This window comes from Vicugna pacos, chromosome 13 (genome assembly GCF_048564905.1).
Source record: "Vicugna pacos chromosome 13, VicPac4, whole genome shotgun sequence".
NCBI classification, from domain to species: domain Eukaryota; kingdom Metazoa; phylum Chordata; class Mammalia; order Artiodactyla; family Camelidae; genus Vicugna; species Vicugna pacos.
In genome coordinates this window covers 55,751,500-55,766,616 of record NC_132999.1, presented here as the reverse complement: position 1 = coordinate 55,766,616, position 15,117 = coordinate 55,751,500, and the positions used below count along the sequence as shown (strand labels likewise).

At 55.5% G+C, this 15,117-nt stretch overlaps 1 protein-coding gene across 6 annotated transcripts in view; it reads left to right on the top strand.

The window, feature by feature from the left end:
* The window catches only part of ARHGEF10L (Rho guanine nucleotide exchange factor 10 like), a 150,268-nt gene extending 135,992 nt beyond the window's left edge, over window positions 1-14,276 (top strand). For all 6 annotated transcript variants that reach the window (XM_072975269.1, XM_072975268.1, XM_072975266.1 and 3 more), the window contains 3 exons: window positions 4,639-4,813; window positions 11,905-12,027; window positions 13,212-14,276. In XM_072975269.1, coding sequence (XP_072831370.1) covers window positions 4,639-4,813; window positions 11,905-12,027; window positions 13,212-13,750 — 837 coding nt within the window. In that variant the 3' untranslated portion in view covers window positions 13,751-14,276. The remainder of the gene's footprint in view (window positions 1-4,638; window positions 4,814-11,904; window positions 12,028-13,211) is intronic.
* The last annotated feature ends 841 nt before the right edge of the window (window positions 14,277-15,117 follow it).

Genomic DNA, 15,117 nt, shown 5'->3' with positions numbered 1-15,117 from the left:
AGAACTCTACCCTAACCTTCTCTCACTCTGCCCTTGACGGTTCCTAATAACAGCAGTATACTTCCGTCACACACTGTTGCAGAATCACTGTGCCGGTGCCGCCGCCGCCACCACCACCACCACCACCACCACCAAGCGTACGAAGTAAAGTTCAGGATTTCTTTGTGGATCTTTTTGTCCTTAAACAAGGACCAAGGGTGTGTAGTCAAGAGTGATGAGTTCCTGACCTACTTGAATGGGTTCTTTTCTATGTGGGTGTGACCATGTTCCAATAAAACTTGATTTACACCGAACAGGCAGGCTGGTGTAGCCCGAGGGCCATTGTTTGCAGACCTCTTTTCCAGAATATTACCCTAACAGAGCAGTTCACGGTGCAGGGTAAGCAGCGAGTGAGTAGCTGTGCCTGGACCCTGTAGGGGCCGAGAAGGCAGGAAGCACGGGGTCTTCTGGAGCCCAGAGGAGGGGCGTGACTGGGCGGGTTGTGCAGATGGGCAGGGGGCCTTCTTCAGGGACAAGGGGATAGAGGCCTCTTAGATGATACAGTGGTCCCTCACTCCTCGGCCCCCAAGACCTGGCCAGGGATTAGAGAAGGGGTCCAGGGAGGAGAAATGGGGAGCCATGGCCTGGAATTGGGGTTCCAGTTGGGCACTGGTCCTGGTTGGGAGGGAGGGAAAGTTTGATGAGCAGACTGCCTTCCCGTGCAGTGAATTCTGAGTTTCTCTCTGGGCAAGTGAACACCCCATGTTTGGAAAACAAAATGAGATGCACACTTGTCCGCAGTGAGCCCAGTGACAGCCAGGGCTGGGCCTCCCTGCCGCCTGCTCCCGCCCAGGGGTGCCGTGCCCAGCTCCCTCAGCCCCCTCGGGGACCCACAATGCCAGCATGCCACCTGCTCCTGCCAGGCGTGCCTGCAGGGCCCAGCCAGGGTGCCTAGGACCTGGCTTCCACCAGCAGGCTCCTGGCGTGGGGAGGGGTCCGGGGGAGCCTGGAGATAATGAGGAGTGAGAGGCGGGGCCTGGAGCTGCCCTTGCTCATACTGGTCCCTGCCCTCTCCCCACATGCCTCCCCACTGGGCCTGGCGGGTTTGCACAGGCCTTGGGCAAAGCCCCTTGGGCCTGGAGACAGCCTTGTTATGCCTCTGGAGAAATGAGGCTGGATTTCCGCTGCTGACTTCCCTTTTAATTAGATTTTGACAGCAGCACATGGGGCTGACTGGCTGCAAACTCAGGTGCAGCTTTCCATGGGCCCGGCCTCTCGGTTTCAGTGTGGTTTGGCCTTTTCGGTCAGGAAATGCTCCTGACCTTCCCTCTGAAGCCAGGCGGGAGTCTTGCCTGCCTTGCTGCATGCGTGTGAGCGTGCACACGCCTTCCTGCTGGTGTGTGTGGCATGGGTGTGTGTTTGTGCATTTGTGTGCAAGTATGTGCACGCTGTTTTTTTGGAAAAGTCTGCAGGCAGAGCATGTTGGTGCCCCTTCATCCCACTTCCCCAGCCATTCATCAGTCTGCTTGTTGACGATGGGCCCTGCGGGATTCGGATCCCACCTTAGTGTCTCATCTGTGATTGAGGCTGGTGGCTCCTCAGCTGGGCTTTCCCATCCATGCCCCTCAGGGGTGTCCTGTTTGAAACACGTGCTCTGCCTGGCTCTGGGCCTTCAGGGATGCTGTCTCCTGCGCAGGCTGGTTCAGGAAACTGACTGCCTGCCTCCCCTCGCCCCTTAAGTGTGTCCTCAAATGAGAACTCCTCTCGAGAAAAGAGAACTGCAATCCAGTGCTTGCAAACGCTAAGCTGGGTCTGTGGAAGACCAGATAAGTGGAAATTCTGACCCTCGCCCTGCACCGCATGGACTGAGCCTGGCTTTGTGGAGGCTGTGAGGGGGCCGGGCCTCCCCACAAGTCCCAGGGGCTCCCTGGCTGAGCCTCCAGCTCCTCAGGCTTTCATGGGGGCAGGGGAGGGGTGCTGAGGAAAGAGGAACCCACAAAGCCAGCAGGACACGCCCACAGGAGGCCCTAGTCTGAGCCCCCAGTTTGAGGGAGGAAATAGCTCTCTGCCCTCTGAGTGTGCCCAGCCTGATACGAGACCCCCTTTGAGCTCCTCTTCTGGGATCCTCGACTCTCCTGTTCCCCCCAGCCCTATGGCCACCAACCTGGGCCGCAGAGCTCAGCCCTCAGGGACGGGCTGAGAAAAAGCGATTTCCTTGGCCATCTCACCATCTGGCCCTCCTGGGCCCCGCATCCTGATGGGGAATGAGCCCTGAGTTCATTGGCTTGGCTCCCCCTTGGCTCCCCATGGAGACCCCCTGCCTCCAGCTTCTTTATTTTGGTGGGAAACATCTGGTAATTTGAGCCAGGATGAAGTGGGGGGCCGAGGCCGAAGCCAGGGCTGGAGAGACTATAGGAAAAGAAACAGGGTCCCTTTATTGCCGCTGCTCACTTGCTAAGCCCATGCAAGGCCCAGAATTCTCCACTCAGCCCCTTCCTGCACTTGAATACAATATAAACTCTTCACCATGGACTTCAAGGCTCTCCGGTGTGATCTGGGCCCTGGCCACCTCTCCCACCTCTGTTGTGCCACCCTGTTCCCCAACACTGACCGCCTTTCTGTTTCTCAAACACAGCAAGTTCATTCCTGCCCCAGGACCTTTGCACTTGGTGTGCTCGTTGCCAGGAATGCTCCCCTACCCCCCTACCCCATATCCCAGGGTCCATTCCTTCACATTTTTAATGTCTCTGAAAAATGCTACCTCCTAGAGAGACTTTCCCTGGCCACCCAATCTTAATGGCTCCCAGTATTTTTCCTGTGCAGTCGTCCACGTTATTGGGACTCAAATTTATTTGTTTTAACTGTGTGGGCCACTTTGTTATCTTGTTCATCACTATATTCCCAGGACCTAGACCCATGCCAGGCACGTAGCAGGGACTCAAGAACATCTGTTGAACGAATCAGGCCACATTAGGAGTTGGGTTTGTGCTAAGCTCTCCCTCACCCAGGTCCTTGTAGCCTTCAGGACAGCCTCTGCCTATAAAGGGGGAAACTGAGGCCCAGACCCGTGAAGTAATTGAGGAAATGAGATTTAACAGCAGGTCTGATTCCGCATACGTGTTCTCTCGAACGTCTCCTGCAGTCTTGGGCTTGCACCCAAGGTTTATTACTCTTTGTTCGAAAAAAGAAAACTGGAAAGGAGGAAGGTCACCAGGCAGCACGTGAGAATGATCCTCAGTGCAGGCCTGCCTCTCCTGCCCCTCCCCTTCCTCCAGTTTGGGATGTGGCCTTTTATTTTTGTTTCTTTTTGGATTTACTGTGATGACATGCACGTTTTTCTATGTTCACCAGTCTCTGTAAACATGATTTTGAACAGGTGTAGGACAGCCCACCAGGTGGACACACCAGAGTTACCTGATTGTCCCCAGGTGGGGCATCTGTCTAGTTTGACGTGCTGGAGTTGCCTCTGTTTGAGTAACAACTCAGAGTTGTAGCTGGAATTCAAGCATCCATCCGTCTGCTCTTTGACCCGATTTGTCTGTGTGCTGGGCCCTGTGCTGAGCAGGGGGGCTGTTGAAGGGCTGGAGGCTCAGTGTCTGTCCTCGGAGCTCATAGTCCAGTGTGGGAGGCAGCTGAGCAGGGCCAGAGTGGAGTAGACTTCGCCAGGTTGCAGTGTGGCAAACAGAAGGGAGTGGCTGGTGCACGGGCAGCTGGGGCAGGCTTCCTGGAAGCCAACTCTTCAGCTGTGGAAAACCTGCTCCCAGGAGGGCATTGGGTGATGCAGGCAGGCCATCGCAGGGGCAGAGGTATGGCCGCATAGTGTGTCAGGAGCATCCTTCAGGCCCGGCTTTGGTTGGCCTGAGTGTAGGAAGCCTGCCTGGAAAGGCGGGAGTTGGGGCAGAGCCGGGGCCTGGAATGCTGAGATAAGGAACCTAGACTGTCTCCTGAGGTGGATGGGAAACCTGTTGTTTATCACCTCACTTTATAAGAGTTTTTTTTTTTCAAGATCAAAATTATATATATGCCTATAAAAGAAAAATCAAATAGCATACTGTGGTTTATCCAGAAAGGCTGGTTCCTCTCCCCTTCTCCAGTCCTGCTTCCTGGAAGAAAATATTTTCACCTGTTCTGTTTTTAAGCCACCGGGCACCTCCCTTGTGACTCTAAATTATCTGCTCTGCTGTTTCTAAACTCATCAGTTTTTGGACACTGTGAGCTGCCTCCCTGCTGTGAAGATGAGATTCTGCCCACCTCCCCCTCCCACGCTACCCTTGTGCCTTTGAACATTTAGATAATATGCGAACGCTGCCGCTTCGTCTTCCACAGGCGTTCAGCTCTGTCTCTCCCTTGCATCATGGTGTCGTGCCAGAGCCTGGTCCTCTCAACTCCCGGCCGTGCCCTTGTCTGTCTTGGCTCTTCATTCAGCACTGTCACATAGGTAGCTTCAGCTGGGTTTAGAAGTATTTACACCACGGGAATTGGCAGACACAACACACCGGGATTCCCCCAGCGGTTGTTAAACGTTCATGCACACACACTGCCGGGCGTCTGAGGTGTCTGCCAGCCGTTCCTCAGGTTCAGGAAGCAGCCAGGGTAGCTTGGCCCCCAGGGGCTCGGCCGGCCCGGCCCAGCACCGACAGCCCCCTCTCTGTGCCGCAGCAAAGCTTCGAGGCGCACCAGGACGAGGCCGTGAGCGTGACACACATGGTGAAGGCGGGCAGCGGCGTCTGGATGGCCTTCTCCTCCGGCTCCTCCATCCGCCTCTTCCACACGGAGACGCTGGAGCACCTGCAGGAGATCAACATCGCCACCAGGACCACCTTCCTGCTGCCCGGTGAGGCTGCTGCGGGGGCACCATGCCCTGCTGTCCTGGGCTGTGGGGGAGGGAGGGAGCCGACACTCGTGGAGCATCTAGCACGGCCCGGCCAGCCCATCTCACAAACCCCATCTCGGGGCAGCCCTCGGTCAGCCTTGAATACTGGGCCTCTGTGAGGGGAAGCAGCAGGCTGGGGATTGGAACCCGGGCCTGTCCTTCCCAAGCCCTTCTGGCTGTCGCAGCATGTGCTCTCTCTCTGCAGCACAGCCGGCTGGGGTTCGTGGGAAGTCAGGCTCCGAGCTCAGTGGACTCCCTCAAGCCTGGAGGCTGCTAAAAAGCCATGCTGGGCAGAAACCCAGGCCTGTCTACACCTGCCACTCCTCAGGTTGACCCAAAACCCCATTCTGCCGCAAATCACCTTCAGAATAAGGCAAAGGGAAAGAGAGAAGGCCAACCAAGGGCGTCTTTCCTTAGAGGTTTTTTAAACAAAGGCAGTGTCCCTCTTGGTTTGCCAGTCAGGCTTTGGGGACAAAGGGTGGTCAAAGGCCTTGGACGTCACTGCCGCGGGGCCGTGTTTCCGCTTGCAGAGACGTCTGGAGGTGCAGTGGAGAGGATTAAGATCTGAGCTCACCTAGCACCCTGCCCCCGCCTGGTATCTGCCTGAGGCTTCGGTGGAATTGGCTCCCGGCATCTCCCTTACCATCTGCTGCCTGAGATGCTGCCCACATCCCTGCAGGCTGGGCTGGGCTGTAGGGAGCCAGGGCAGACACGTTCTGGGAGCATGGCCGTCTTTAGAGCAGCCCTCAGGGCCAGCAGACATCGACTTGCCTCCCGCTTGGCCCAGCTGCCACCAGACAGACTCACGCAGGGCTGGTCTGGGAGGATGCAGACTCTGTCCTGTCCAAGCCCAGCAGACAGGGCTGGGGGCAGCAGCTGGGGGAGCCAAAGGGCCCCAGGGCCAGGGAAACAGAGCAGGTGTGACTCAGTGGGCCTGGAGCCGATTGTCACAGGACTCCGCAGGTGGGCCGGGGCAGAGGCTGGAGGCAGCCATGCGCTGAGCCAGGGGTCTGATCTCCCTGTCTTGTGAGGCAGGGCCATGGCCAAGGGCAGGAACATTAGCCAGCACTTCAGAGGCCATGGGGCCCTTACCCCAGAGACCTGGTCCCTAATTCTACGTAGGGCACCAGAGATCTGGGCTCTGGCTTCTTCCCGACTGGTCACAACCAGCCAGTCCTTGAGTCTGGACTGGTGGCCACAGTGGGGGATGGTTAAGAACAGGATCAGCAGTAGTAGCGATGGTGTCTAGTAGCTGCCACCCTGCCACGCGCCGTACAGCAAGCTGGGCCCCAAGGGCTTTACGTACATGATCTCACTGTCCCGATTTTACAGATGCAGACGCTGAGGTTTGTCCGGCAGAGTGGCTTGCCCGTGGTCACACAGTGGGCCAGAGGCGGGGCAGGGAGTCCCACCGCATGTAATAGGGGAAAAGAGGATTTCAGAGGCGGCTGGAGTCCTGGCCCTGCCCCTCGGGGGTCTCTGGCAGGTCTCTTTGCCTCCTGGAGCCTCTGTGGATAAAGAGCCTCTGTGGGACAGGAGGTGGTTCCTGGCTCGATGTAAATGCCACCAGGCACGGGAAGATGCCTTGGCTAGGCCTGGGGCGTGTGTGAGGGGCTTTCTTAACATGCTCCCTGGGGTGCGGGCAGGGGCTTGGGGGGGCCTGTGTTGTGGGTCCTCCCTCCCTCCCTCTCTCCTTTATTTTTCACTTCAGTTTCATTGTCTCTCATAGTATTTAGCCATTATATGAGGTAAATCTATTTTAACTACAGTAAAAATTTCTCTGTATCACAGAAATATTTCCACATTTATGCTGATAGCTTAATTATTTCAAGTTATTGAAACACTGGAAAAAATGGAAAATCTTATGGGCCTTTTTCTTCTTCTCAATCCGTCTGTGGGGGTAGAGGTGAGTAGAGAAAGAATCAAGTTTATCAGGCGGTCGGAGGCAGGGTTTCCTGACAGAGCCAGCCAACGGCAGGTGGAGAACCAGCAGCTCCCACCGGCTCACTGTGTATTTAAGACGCGTTCTCACGTCCGCTGGCTGACTTGTTCTCTGCAGTTTACCCTTTAAAGAGGAAAGGACATTCTTAATTATCACGAGGATTTTTTCAGAGCAGGTAAACTCAGGAGGTTCAGGGTCTGGCTTACGGTCACTCTGCTAAGGAGGCCAGAGCCAGGACCCAAATCACGGCTCTCTCACAGACTTTCCAGGCAGCGTCCTCCTTCCCCCGCCTCCGTTCCCCCATCTCTACAACGAGGGCCCAAGATCTGAGTCGGAACTGGTAGCCCATACCAGAGCCTGGAGTCGGACAGGCCCTGCTGCCACCCTGGCTCTGCCGCCTTCCAGCTCTGTGACCCATCTTCCACCCCCACCTCTCAGGGCAGGTGTGGGCCTTACCTGAGGAAAGCGCCCCGTGGTCCCTGGCTTGAGTAAGTCTCAGTGCGTGATGGTGTCGTCCACCATCGTCATCTTCATGGCCACCCCTGCCCCTCACTGCACTGGCCCCCGTCAGCCACGTGTCTCCCATGGGGCTCCTCGCTAACCCCCCAACCCCAGGTCAGTGGCCCTCCCACCACATCAGCGCCATCGGAGCAGACAGAAGCCGACCTCTCTGGGGCTGGATCCTTGACACGTCGGAGCAGAGGCTGAGGTTCCTGGGTAAGGGCTTCCCGCAGGTCCCCAGGAGTTACAGCCTTGGGCCTCCTTCCCCCAGGCCTGACCTTTCCCAACATGCAACACTGGGCAATCCAGGGCCCTGCAGGACCGGGACGCCCTGGACCCAAGAGCCAGCCCCAGGTGGAGGGAGGCTTCAAGTCCACCCCGCCCCGGTGCCCTGGCGGAAGAGCAACAGAACAGGATTCTTAAATTCTTTATTAGAGATCTTTTAAAAAGGATTTTAGGTATTTTTTCTTCCTCCACACCAGCAAATGAAATAATTGTGTAATTAGTAATAAATTTGTTCCTCCTCTAAGTGTAGATTTTTTTCTTAAGGGCGTGTTAAAAATTCATCACGCTTCCTTCCCCCGACCCCTTTCCTCCACTCGCGTCCCCGACTGGTATTAATGCATTTTGGAACCTAAACTCCCTCCTCCTCTTTAACTAGACAGGTCATTAATAAAATGTTCTCCGAGAGCCGGAGCTTTTTAAAGTTGTATATCTCCAGATAGATGGCTTGGGTGAGTTGAACACTGCTGCATTAAGTCTCTGTGATTAAATATTTATACACCATCAGACTTTTTTTTTTTTCTTTCGGACTGTTTGTGAAGTGCCTCGCTCTTTTCCTCGAGGCAGAGTGGGAGGAGGAAGGACCCTGGAATGAGGTCTGCAGATGAAGCCATTTCTCAATTCCGGCATCTCTTTTCGGTTTCTCGCTGCCCACCTTTCCTCTGCCAGGGTTCTGCTGTCCGCTGGGGGCCGTGGGGAGGCAGGGGCATCAGGGAATGGTTCTCAGGCCCCATGGCGCCTTGGAAGAGGAGGTGAAGCACGAGAGATGAAAAATTTGCTGCTTCGCCCTCTTGGCTTTATTGTTTTTGTGGGTTTATGGCTCTGGTGGAGCTGATCTTAAGGACATTCGAGTCTCGGTCCTTTTAATAATCACAAACATTGTCCTAATAGCCTCCATTTATTGATTGTTTACTATGAGCTAAGAGCTGTGCTCAGCTGTGTGTGTATATTATACTCTGTGTGTGTATGTGTATTTATATGTGTCTTGTGTGCATATATACTATTTCTAGTAATCATATAACCAAGCAGGTCATAAAACCAAGCAGGGGATGTTTACAATACTCACTGATCAGTAGAGAAAGTAGCTTGTCAGTTCACGCAGCTGGTAACTGACATCATCACCCACGTCCTCACTCACTTCTCTGCTTTCATTCATTAATTCATTCACTCATTTACTCACAGGTACTTTTTAAACAAATGTACTGAGGTATATTTGATTTACAATATTATATAAGTTTCAGGTGTACAACACAACGTTTCACAATTTTTAAAGGTTATGTTCCCTTTATAGTTACAATGAAATATTGGCTCTATTCCTTGTTCTGTACAATATATCCTTGTAGCTTATTTACTTTAGACATAATAGTTTGTGCCTCTTAATTCCCTCCACCTGTCGTGCCCCTCCCCCTTCCCACTCCCCGCTGGTGACCACTGTATCTCAGCTCACAGGTACTTTCTGACTGCCTCCCATGAGCCAGGGTATTCAGCCACGACCTGGGGAATCATCTTTGAGTACACAGATGAGCTACTGCCCTCAGGAAGCTTACACTTGGGGAAGCAAACAGTGAAGGAAGGGAAAAGTTGAGGAATTGCAGACGGTGACCAGAGCCAAGGAGAGAGCACGGGGTGGGGTGGTGATGGGAGGGAGCGCAGAGCCAGAGCCTCCCGCACTTTCTGACTTCACGAGGACTGGGAGCACCCACCGCTGGACTGGAGGCTTCCTAGGGAGCCTACGCTGTCTGAATTGATGCAGATGTGGGGAGCCCCAGCTCTGTGATACCCAGATACTGTTTGTGAAACAGCCTAACGTGTTGGTTTCTCACCATCTCCCTGCCACCACCACATCTCAGACGCCACTATCTCTGTCTCCTGGGTCTCCTTGCCCCATTCCCCCCACCCCCACTTCCGTTACATTTCAGCTAAAACGCTCCTCTAAAATTAAGGTGTGTCACTCCCCTGCTTAGATCTGCCAGTGGCTTCTCATCAGGCTGGGAATGAGCAGCACCCTCACTGCCCCAGCCCGCCCACTCTCTGACCCTCCTCCCCCCAGTCATCTCGTATCTTGCAGGGCCCTCTTCCCTGAGCTGCACTGGCTTCTGTCCTCCTCCTCAGACTTGCTAGCTCATTCTTATCACAGGGCCCTTGCACTTGGTGCCTCCAGGGCTTTCGCTTAGGTCTTGGCGTGGCTGCCTCCTCCTTGTCATCTGATCTCGCCTCCTCACACCTGCCTCCCCATCCTCCCAGGAAGCAGAGCAAGGCACACAATCCAGGAATCCTCCACCCACTCTCTGCCTCATCGCCCCGTTTGAATCCTCTGCCTCGTATTTATATTCCTGGTGTATGTTTCCATTTCCTCTTTCCCTTCCCAGGGCTGCATTAATACAGTAGCTACCGTTGAAATGAAAGTGATATGAAATGACACATTCAGTCCCACTAGCCATATTTCAGGTGGCTAATGGCTACCAAATTGGACAGCATGGTAGGGAACATTTCCATGATTGTAGAAAGTTCTAGAGTGTTTGCTCCTCGAAAGCAGAACTTTGTGTGTGTGGTTCCCGTTGTGCCTCCAGCACTGAGTGCAGCGTCCTGCACACAGTAGGTCCGGGGGACGTCCCAGGGTGCGAGTGAATGGGTGATGGTATAGCACAGTGCATTAGAGGATGCTATGTGAACCCTGAGACAGTAACCCTCTTTCTGGAGTGACTGTGGAGCCACACCATGCTGCTCTGAGACTGTTTGCTCCAAGAGGAAGCCCATATACCTACAGGTATGGAGCTCAAGTAACTTGCTCCAGACTAGCGAGGCAGTCAGAGTACTGAACTGTAATAAGTGGCGGACCTGGGCTCTACTCCTTCCTCTGTACTCATCAGCTGGGTGATCTCTTTGGACCTTAATTTCTCCATCTGGGAAATGGGCACATCATCATCCTGCACACCTCTCAGCTGTTGCACAGCTTCCGTCAAGCTGGAGCAGGTGTACGAGTGCCCTGGAAACTGCAGAGTAGTATTTCTCAAAGTGCAGTCCCTGGACCAGCAGCATGCGTGTCATTTGGGAACTTGCTAGTGATGTAGTTTGGGGCCTCACCTCTGGGGTTGGCCCCTCAGTTGTAAGCAATCCTGGTGGTGCTGATGCATGCCTAGCTTGCGAACCCCTGTTCTAAGCATCATTTCACATGTCACGTGACATGAATTGGAATTTCCTTTGGGGGAGAATAAGCCTCTCAGGGGGCCGAAGAATTCAGACCAGAAGCGAGACAGCTCTTTGAAAGGGCAGAGTGGGCTCCCAGCCCCTCCCTCAGCCCATTCCCATTGACTGGAATTGTTAGCAATAGAACAACAGTGACAATGGCAGACAGCACCTACGTGTGTGTGTGACATGTGCCAGGCACTGGGTTACGTGGTTTATGATCAGTGGCTCATTTAATCCTCAGGACAAAGCTGTGAAGTATCAACATTGCCGCCTTTTGCAAGTGAGGGAACTGTGGCACAGAAAGGTTTAGGTTCTGGCCCCAGGACACATAGCCAGGAAGTGGCAGTTTCGGAGTTTGAACCCAGCGCCTGGCCCCAGAGCCCAGCTCTCGGCCATTGTGCTGTGCAGCCCACACCTGGCTTCCTCCCTGTAAAGGGCAGAGGGACCCGCCCTCCCCACCATCGCTGTTGTCGCTGGAAGGAAGAGACAGCTCAGGGGACCTCTGAACAAGGACTAGTCTGGACTGACGTCAGAAGCATGACGTCAGTTTCTGGCACTGAGTGGCTGTTTCACTGTTGGGCCTGGGGACTGCAGGGTGCGCTGCGCCCTCACCGAGGCAAGGCCCATGTGGCCAAGATGTCAAGCCTGGGCTGGAATCCAAGGGTGGCGGCAGACTGCCAACTCACCCTGGAGCCCTCCCCATGCATCCCGTCTGCACCGACGTCTACTTCACCTTCCACCGCCACATTCCCAGGCCTCTCTGGCTTGACTCCCCGGCTGGCTGGTTGTGTCGCTGGCGTGGAACAGCCCTTAGCCTCCACTTTGTGCCAGATTACCTGGCCACTGCATCGAGAGCTCACATGGGCCGGCACTGTGGTATTGCATCATTACATCCTCAAGGCAGCCCTGCTTTACACAGGAGGAGACTGAGGCTGGGTCAGGGGAGTGCTCAGCTAGGGGACCCAGCGGCCAGGTCCCAGCCAGGCCAGCCTCCCAAGCCCCACGTCTTAATCTCAACCCCGTCCAGCTTCTTGCTTGTCTTGGGAAAGGAGCCCTCTCCTCACCTTGAGGCGGTCCCCGGAACCCACTGCCGTCCCCCCAGAGGATGTGCCGCTCATGCTGGCTTCTCTCTCTGCAGGCCAGAAGCACCTGTGTGTCACCAGCCTCCTGATCTGCCAGGGTCTGCTCTGGGTGGGCACAGACCAGGGTGTCATCGTCCTGCTGCCTGTGCCTCGGCTGGAAGGCATCCCTAAGATCACAGGTGAGGCTTGAGGAGCCAGTCTTACAGGACCGGAGAGTCAGCTGCAGATAAGCAGGGAAGGGTGGATCTTGTGCCCAGATATTTGCCCTCTCTTCTGATATGGGGGTGGGGGGATCCATTCTCCAGTGTCCTCTGTTGTCGCAGGTGGCGCTGTGGCTCAGTGGAATAAACTCACCCCACCCCACAGTCTCCCACCTTCACTCTGAGTCCCGATTACCTAATCTGACAATGGGCACAGTAGGTTTGAAGACTGACCCAGACACCTGACTAGTGGCAGAGGCTCTGCTGGGCCCCTTCTGATCCCTCCCCACAGCAGCTCCAAAGTATCCAGGCTCCAGAGACAGAAATGACTGAGGGCCCTGGGGATGAGGTCTGTGTGCAGCTGTGTTTACGTGGATTGGAGGAAGGGCTGCCCTGACTGTGGCACTTGGGTCCAGGAGAACAAGGGTGGGGTCAGGGAAGACCTCAGAGCTCTGGGCCCCTCTCTGCCTCTGCCCTGAGAGTGAAGCAGCCTCTAGCTTCTGCCAGAGGGCAGGGGTGAGTGGAGAGGAGGGAAAAGCCCCGAGGGAGACCAGGCCCAGGTGGATCTCGAGCTTCTCTGCCAGAGAAGACTCTCTTCCTAAATTGCGAGATTCCCATTTTCATGACTTTATCACAATGGTCAGTTTGTTCACCCCAGGCTCGGTCCTGGGGTGGCAGGGATGCGTTGGGCAGAGACCCTGCCCCTAGATGCTGACAGGTATCCTGGAGTCTGTGGGGTGCAGAGACGGGAGTGATCCTCTCTCCATGGGTGAACGCAGGAAGGCTGCACTGTGGAGGAGCTGAGCTGGGCTTCAAGGCTGAGTTGTAGAATCAGGTGGCTGGGAAAGACTCTCTAGGCAAAGGCAATGGTTTGGGTAAAGGCTTGGAGGCATGAGCATGGCACAGGCAGGGAGCTGCAGATGCTTTCACACTGAGGTTTCCCAGGTGGTTTGTAAAGTCACTCATGTTTCCTGGCTCCCCTCCAAGGAAAGTAGCCCTGGAGCGTGGAGAGCCCTCCCCAGGCCCATGGCCGTCTGGGAAGCTGCCAGCATAGATTGCAGTAACCAGAAAAAACCCAAAGCAAAATGCAGAAAGTTCTCTGTTGGGTGCATCCTGTAAAGCTCTGGGCCTTTGGGCCCCTTCTCTCTGTCCCCTTCCTACAGGGAAAGGCATGGTCTCGCTCAACGGTCACTGTGGGCCTGTGGCCTTCCTGGCTGTGGCCACCAGCATCTTGGCCCCCGATATTCTGCGGAGCGACCAGGAGGAGGCCGAGGGGCCGCGGGCCGAGGAGGACAAGCCGGACGGGCAGGCTCACGAGCCAGCGCCTGTGCCCGCCAGCCACGTGGGCCGAGAGCTGACCCGCAAGAAGGGCGTCCTTCTGCAGTACCGCCTGCGCTCCACCGCCCACCTCCCGGGCCCCCTGCTCTCCGTGCGGGAGCCGGAGCCCACGGACGGCTCAGCCCTGGAGCACAGCGAGGAGGACGGCTCCATCTACGAGATGGCCGACGACCCCGACGTCTGGGTGCGCAGCCGGCCCTGTGCCCGCGACGCCCACCGCAAGGAGATCTGCTCGGTGGCCATCATCTCGGGAGGACAGGGCTACCGCAACTTCGGCAGCGCCCCGGGCAGCAGCGGGAAGCCGGCCCCTTGCGGGGAGACGGACAGTGCCCTCCTCATCTGGCAGGTGCCCTTGATGCTATAGCCCCTACCTAGGCCACACGGCAGCAGCCATGCCAGCTCTCAGCCTGCTGTGGGCCCTTCCAGCGGTCCAGGGGCCCCAGGGATCACTGGATGGACTCGCCCTCCAGGGACCTGCACCGGGCCACGCGGACGGGCCTGGATCTCCAGTACTACCGGAGCGAAGCAGAGGAAAACCTCTTCCTTTTTAAGAAAAAAAAAATATTTCAGAGTGTTTAGGAGAGTGGTTTGAGTTTGGGGAAAGGGAGGACACCTCTGGAGGAAATGGCCTTCTTTTTTAAAAGCAAAAAACACAAAACCTCACAACTGCCCGGCAAGCTCAATGCCTCTTGTCGGGGCCCAGTCGGGGCACAGGGGTGGCCGCCCGCCCCTCCTGGAAGGGCGTGTGCGTGTGAGTGTATGAGAGCGTGTGGGCTGGTGTGTGAATATATATAAATACGTATATATGGTGTATATTATATGTGTATAAATGAAGTCTGTACATATTGGAGCTCTGGGAGATGCTGGAATAAAAAGCAAGAATAACATCAGTACTGGGTTGAAGGTGGTTGTGTTTTGAGATGTGACACCGGTAGAGACAGAGCAGCTGTCACTGGATAGGGGTTGTTCTGGAAGCAGCAGGAAGGATCGAGGCCAGACACCACGAGGACCGGCCCTAGACCTGTGCTGTCCAGTGCAGTCACCGTTGGCCACGTGTAGCTCTTCAATTTTTAAATTAATTAGAATGAAATAAAGTCACAGATTCAGTTGCTCAGCCCCATCAGCCACATTTCTAGTGCGGCTGGCGGAGCCCTGCGGGTGAGTGCCGACCGCATTGGACAACACGCATGTGACTGTTTCCATCATCCCAGAAAGTTCTCTTCTGCCTGGGGAGAGGGCTCTTGGGAACTTCTTTTCTGAGTACGTTTTGTAGAGAAGGCTGGGCTCTGGACTGGTGTGGAGGCAAAGGCCTTGGCACCTGCCGGGCAAGCCTGGGACAAGATGAAGCTTCAGGGCTTCATGGTGTGGAAGATGGGGGTGTGGAGGATGGGAGTCAAGGCCGTTGCTCTGGGCAACAGAGAGATGCAGGGAGGGGGCTGAGGTCCCTGGGTCTGAGGCAGGATGGGGTGAGTCCCCAGGGGTGGGAGCAGAGCCCGGGCTGAGGGGTGGGATTGGTGAATGGGCTGCCTGGGGCCTTGGCTCAATCTCCATTCTTCGCTTTCTAGAGCTGCCTGCAGAAAAAACCCCAAATCCCCCCACCCAAAAGGGAAGTGTTTCCTCCGTATCCCCCCCATCCACCTCTGTCATGTGTCCCAGTGTGTGTCCACCCACCGTCCACTCACCCATCTGTCCTCCTTCCGTACGTAACTGTAGCAGCACCAGAATGCAGGG